At 34.4% G+C, this 7,124-nt stretch overlaps 1 protein-coding gene across 1 annotated transcript; it reads right to left on the bottom strand.

Moving 5' to 3' along the window:
* Positions 1–4,954: 4,954 nt before the first annotated feature.
* LOC127679765 (olfactory receptor 484-like) lies at positions 4,955–5,899 on the bottom strand. Its single transcript, XM_052175394.1, has one exon. It carries the CDS (start codon positions 5,897–5,899, stop codon positions 4,955–4,957), a length of 945 nt encoding a protein of 314 aa, XP_052031354.1.
* Positions 5,900–7,124: the final 1,225 nt, after the last annotated feature.

Below are 7,124 nucleotides of genomic sequence, written 5' to 3' on the forward strand. Positions count from 1 at the left end.
CTGCCATTTTATCCTATCAATGGTACCCATAGCCTTGAAAAATTTTTGCAGTTCTATGAGGTCCCATTTATTAATTGTTGATCTATTGGTGTTATGTTCATTAATTTGTCTCCTGTGTCAATGAGTTCAAGGCCATTCCTTACTTGCTCTTCTATTAGATTTAGAGTGTCCTGTTTTATGTTGAGGTCATTATTCTACTTGGACTTGAGTTTTGTGAAGTGTTATAGATATGTTTATTTGTATTTTTCTGCAGTCAGGCATCATTTAGACAATTTATTTGATGAACTGTTTGTTGAAGACACTTTCATTTATATTTTGTGTGGTTTCAGCTTGTTTATCAAATATCAAGAGTTTATAGGTAAAATTCTGGGTCTTCTATTCCACTGATCATCCTGACAGTTTTTATTCTAATTCCATGCAGTGTCTATTACTATTGCTCTGTAGTGCAGACTGAAGTCAGGGATATTGATACCTTGAGAAGTTCTTTCATTGTTTAATGTTGTTTTACCTATCCTGAGATTTTGTTTTTTGTTTTTGTTTTTCATATGAAATTGGGACTTGCTCTTTCTAGCTCTATAAATATTTGCATTGGATTTTTGATGGGAACTGCATGGAATGTGTAGATTACTTTTGGTAAATGGTCATTTTATGAGCAGAGGGAACCTTTTCATCTTCTGATATCTTCCTTGGGTTCTTTCTTCAGTGACATGAAATTCTTGTCATACAGATCTTTGACTTGCATTCCTGAAGGTATACCAAGTTTTTTTTTTTTTATATATTATTTGTGGCTATTGGCAAGAGTGCTATTTCCATAAATTCTTTTTCAACCTATATATCAGTTGTATAAGGAAGGACACAAGTCCACAAGGTTTGTGTATTGATTTTGTATCCACCCAGTTTGCTGAGGATGTTTGCTAGCTGCACATGTTCTTTTGCAGAATTTTTGGAGTCTGTTATGTATACTATCATATCATCTATGAATAGGGATACTTTAACTTCTTCCTTTGCAATGTGTATCCCCTTGTTCTCCCTGTGTTCTTTATTGCCCTGGCTATAGCTATAAGTGCTATGTTGAATAGACAGGAAGAAAGTGGGAAGCATCATCATGTCCTTGACTTTAGTGGAATTGTTTTAAGTTACTCTCCACTTAATTTAATGTTGGTATTGGCTTGCCGTATATTGGTTTTATTAAGTTTATGTATGCACCTTGCATCCCCCAGTCCTTCAAAAATTTTAAAATGACAGAGTGCTGGATTTTGTCAAAGCCTTTTTCAGTATCTAATAAGATGACATTGCATTTCTCTAGTTTGTTTATAAGGTGAATTAGATCGATAGATTTTCATACATTGAACTATTTGTACACCATTGGGATGACACCTACTTGATTTCGGTGGATGAATAATTTTCAATACAGTCATCTCAAATGGCCAAAGAAGTGCTTAAATGATGTTCAATATCCATTTTTTTTTATTTTGAGAAAATCATTTTTATTATTACTGCCCAGCTTGTGTGCAGGATTATGTACCAAATGGCCAGATCTTCTAAAGAACATCTGCATAATATTTCTGTTATGTTTCAAGAGATGAAAATAAGTGTACAAGGTTAAGTACAAAAATATACAAGACAACAGACATGAGAAAATCTATGTATGACATTTTATCCCACCCGTAGCTTTAATATATTTGAAAAGTATAATTCATAGAACTAAAATTATTTAGTTTAGTCCTGTCAAGTTTAATGGAAGTGGGTTTAACCTGATTACAACACTAACACCAATATCACTGTTCTAATATTTACAAAAAACCTCATATTTTTCAATAAATTAAAGTCAGTGTAACACCCATGCAAGCTAGAATACTAGCTATTTTGTGAACAAGGACCGAACATCTGAAAAAGTTTATAAAGCGGTACAGTTGGGATGTAATGGGAATAAAAATACATTATAGAAAAAATGGGGTGAAAGTGGGTAACAAGGATGGATATTTTCTCAATGAGTTATATTTGTATATGAGATTATACAAATCGGAGGCATTATGTGATATTCATTTCCTAGTGAAAAATACATAAAGAGAGGATTGTGCTGAGAAAAGGAAGTGCTGTCAGATGGGGTCCACTGGAATGTTTAGATAATTCGATTGCCTATCATTCCTGTAGAAATAGTAGGAAGTAAACTCTAGGTCTCCAGAAAATAGTGACCATGATAAAATCAGTTATATAGAAAAGGTGAAGGAAAGTATAGATTGAAAAATGCTAGGATATGGAACTTTCTGACTGTTAGATGAGGATTGATCAGATAGGAGGGGATACTGTGACTTCAATGGCCCAGATGTGCCGAATGGATGCTATGATCCATAATATACTCCTTTGAGATTAACGGGTAAAGTAGGAAAACAGGCTAATGTATAGAGGAGTAAAATTTGTTACTATGGCCATTTCTATCATAGGAAGTCAATTCAAGACTTCAAAATAGACAGAACTTTTTAAAGTACTCATAGAGCAACTCTATCCAATATCCTCCTTTTTGATTTTAAAAAAGATTCATTTCTTTTTACTTTTTTGTGTATGAGTGCTTTGCCTTTAAACATATGTACCCTATGCATTCCAGAATCCTTTATAAGGCAGAAGAGTGTGCTGAATCCCCTAGATTTTGAATTGTAGATTGGAGCCAAAATATTGGTTCTGGGAACTAAATGCAGGTCCTCTGCAAAAGTAATAGGTGGTCTTATATATTGGGCCATCTCTCCAGTCCATTCAATCTCCTCTTAGTTCTACCTTGTCATTTATCTTTACTCTGTCTTGCCTGCTTCTTTATTTTTATGTTTCATTTAATATGTGTGCTTTGGAGTATGCATGTGTGTGCACAAGAACTTGCAAGTTTACACATAAGAGTATAACTTGTGTGAGTTAGTTCTTTCCTTCTACCATATAAGTCTCTTGGATCAAAGTCAAGTTATCATGCATGGTGGCATTGGTTTTTCCCAGTAAACATTGGCTTCTTCATATTGTCAGCTGTCATTTTGTGAAAGTTATGACTAACGCTTCTAAGAGATTGTTCCTAGTCTTTGGCATTCAACAAACTTCCCAACATATCTGGTAAAATGTTCAGGTGCTTCTGACTACATGAGACCTTAAAACTTTTGCCATGTAAACTACAATTCCTGAACACAAAATTAGTCCCTGCAAAAGCCCTGGATGGAGTGTTCAAGTGTTCTGTATTTTATATTTTGTATTGTCTGAGTTTGAATTACAATAATATTTGCTTTTTCATTTTGAATTACGTAATTCATAACTTAATAACCAGTCAGAAATATTAGTGTTAGTATCAATGAAGATTTGAACACAGTTCTATTTCAGGATAGCTTTGGAGGAAGACAGGGAAAAGATATCAAAAACCACCTGTGTCTTTCTTCATGACAGGAAATTTTTTTGGAATCTTCTGTCAGAGCTTTGGAATTATTTTACAGGTAGATACAAGATAACCATTGAGCCATTCATTCCATCTAGAAAATTTATTGTATTGTCAACCAAGAAGATACTAAAATTTGTTACTAAATGATACAATTCTCATAGAATTTATATTGTAATGGAGAGTGCAGTAGAGAAGAATCAAGCTTTAAAAATATAAAGTGTTGTGGGGAAGAATAAATGGAGCCGATCTTAGTAGGAAAGTTAGCTGTGTTGGTGGTAGGTTGTGTTAACTGTGTAGGGTAGCAATGAAATCCCTATGTAGCTAGTGGTATTAGATAAAGAAACTAAGACAGGCACGTGTATTCTGTTCTAAGGTGAAGGAAAATATTTAGAAATAAAATATAGGTGTAGACAAATCTAGGGATATAATAAAATACATGTTTACAGACATTTCTTCTATGAATAATTCATGTAAAATAAACACCAGCCAAGAAAGACATACCTACAGGTGCTATAGTGTACTATGCATATAATATAGATCATTCCCAAATATCATGGGAATAAACATGAACTTTCTTATTTGATCTAAGTCTAACTCCACAAGATGAAAAATCACCCCTAACACTCCTATGACTGAGCCAAACCTGTGATAGACAGTTAGTGGTCACTAGGGAAGAACCCACCATCTTTATCCCAATTAATGGATATAGGATCAAACAAATTCTCAATGGCTTAACATTGTATGCATAGATTTTTCCATCTCCCAACCCTTATCATAATGGTTTCTTTGTGTAGTAAATAGTGATTAACAAAAAATCAAACCAAAACAAATAAATAAACCAACAACAACAACAACAACAACAAAAAAAAACACTTCTCAATGTAGAGAGAACTGTGGAAGGTGCTACAATATGTGGAACTTCTATACAACACCTCCTTTTCTCTAATCTCAGGAATCATTATGAGAATGGGTGAAAAGATGTAAGAGCTAGAACTGGTGGATGACTACAAATAAACAGGGTTTTCAGGACATCAGAAATGATTGCAAATATGGATTCATATAAGCACTTTTGGCATCAACATGCTCAAACCAGAAAAAAATCACAGCACAGAGGAGGAACATGAGCATGAAGTCCACAGGTAGCTGAGGAGTGATTAGCAACTTAAGACTTCCAGGAGGAAAGTAAATTATCTATAAGGACATTGCCCTGGTAGGCTACCTATGCTGCGTTAAAGCCTAAATTCCTAAATTGCACAAGATGAATTTGGTAAAAAAATATATTTGAATGTGCAGAAGAGAGAGATATACTGAGAAGAGTTTGAGAGGAGCTGTACATGATCAAAATATTTTATATAATGTTCTCAAAGACTTATTAAAAACTACATAAAATAAAATGCAATAAAATATAATATCTATATGTACTGGGAGAAAAATGAGATTCAGGCAAAAGGAATAACAAGAAGGTGAATTGCCAACCTCAGATGATGGTCACACTTGTCTTGGGTAATTATCATTATTATATTGAATTTTACAAACCAGGTTACCCTAAGAAAATATTTTCTTTCCCAGATGTCTCTTCATAGCACCCTTAATCTCATTATTCCTGAGGCTGTAGATGAGGGGATTCAACATGGGGATCACCAGTGTGTTAGATATAGACAACACCTTGTTCTGATCAGTGGAGTAGCTGGACTTGGGCATCACATAAATGAATATAGCAGTTCCATAGAACAGAGTGACCGCAGTGAGGTGGGAGGTACAGGTCGAGAAGGCCTTCTGTCGACCCTCTCTGGAGTGCATCTTCAGGATGGTGATGAGGATATAAGTGTAGGAAATGGTTATGACAAACACTGTTAGCATAGTAACTGCACCAGCTGAAAATGAGATAACAACTACAGGGACAGTGACATCAGAACAGGAGAGCTCAATCAGAGGAGCAAAATCACAGAAAAAGTGATTGATTCTGTTTGGTCCACAGAAGAGAATGGATAAAAAAGAAAGCGTGGCAAAGGAAGCACAAAGAAAACCTCCTAGATAAGATCCTACAATCAACTGGATACAGACTTGTGTGCACATTTTGATGGAATAAAGCAGTGGGTTGCAGATTGCTACAAAGCGATCATAAGCCATGACAGCCAGAAGGAGGCATTCAAGTCCCCCAAAGAAAGCAGCTGAGCCAAACTGTATAGAACAACCAAGGTAGGAGATGGTATTTTGTTTTACCAAGAAGTTAACTAGCATATTGGGTGTGACAGAAGATGAAATGCCTATGTCAACAGAAGCCAAGTGACTGAGAAAAAAGAACATGGGATAATGGAGTTGGGAAGAGACATTAATGAGAAGGATGGTGCTGAGGTTCCCAAACACAGTCACCAGGTAGATGCACAGAATGATGATGAAGAGGATGGCTCTAAGAACTGAGTCATCAGTTAAGCCCAATAAAATGAACTCTGTCACAGCAGTGTGGTTCCCATCCTCTAGGAAAGCCATGGAATAGTGTAGCTAGTGCTAGATTAAGGCTATGATGAAGATATTACAAAATGGAATTTATAAATTGGTTACTTCAGTTCATTTAATAGAACATTATAAACTAATATATTATTCAAAACATTGAATCACTTACTGATATTTTACTAGCATCATAATTATTTGTACATTTATGTGCAGTAATTACTTCAAAATGATTTAAGCACAAATGCCTGAAATGAGGTATAAATAATAAATAACTTTTATTTACATTTACTTATAATGAAATATAAAAGATTGTCATTAAGGCTAAAGTTTAAAATTATGAGAATTGGACCAGTAAAACAGCTTGGTAGGTAAAGATTCTTGCCACCAAGTTTCACATGTTACAGATAGAGTTTGATTCCTGGAACCCACAAGATGGGAAGGAATAAGCAATTACTGAAATTTGTTCTTTGTCAGTCACACATGTGCTGTGTTATCAGTACCCCGTTACACAAGTAAATAAATATATAAATACACCAATAAATTCATAGATGAATAACTATAAAATAATCTGTATCTTAAGAATACAACAATGTATTTGTTATTAGCTTAACAAAAGAATGAATTATAAAAGCATAGAATTAAATAATGAAGTCTTAAGTTATTGCTATTATTGAATGATTACTACATTACTAGCCCAGGATATAAAATAACTTGTATGTTTTCCTATTTTTATTTCTTTGAAGTTACATTGTTCCTTTTGTCATTTCTATATTCTAGCAGACAAATATTTTAAGTTAAGTAACAGACTCTCAAAAATACAAAGTAATCAATTTATGGAGATTCAGTATCAGCTCAGTTATTAAGAGCACTTGGTGAACTGGCACAAAAAGGGTTTAATCCTCTGTGTTTTCTGGCGAGAGTCTGTTGTTCCAGTTCTGAGGTCCCAGTACTCTCTTGTGGTCTTCACAGTCACCAGGAATACATGTGCTACAATGTGTTCATTCTGACAAGAGTCACACACAAAATAAAAATGAGAAATCTTTAAAAAGAGAAGTAGATACAAACCCTGGTTAGACCAAACTCAGAGTACTCCTTTTAGTAACCAGGCTATAAAATAATGGGTGGGCATACAATTGAGGCTATGATAAATTAGAACCAGTATCAGAGGGGAATTTCAGCTCTCAGATGCGTAAGACAAAGTCTGTAAAACTGAATAAAGATTATGTTAAATTTACAAATCTGACTTCCAGTTGTAAACTCA

Source organism: Apodemus sylvaticus, chromosome 1 (genome assembly GCF_947179515.1).
Source record: "Apodemus sylvaticus chromosome 1, mApoSyl1.1, whole genome shotgun sequence".
Lineage (NCBI taxonomy): Eukaryota > Metazoa > Chordata > Mammalia > Rodentia > Muridae > Apodemus > Apodemus sylvaticus.

Coding starts and splice junctions, on each gene's coding strand:
- LOC127679765 (XM_052175394.1), bottom strand. CDS start 5,899: ATGGCTTTCCTAGAGGATGGGAACCACACTGCTGTGACAGAGTTCATT.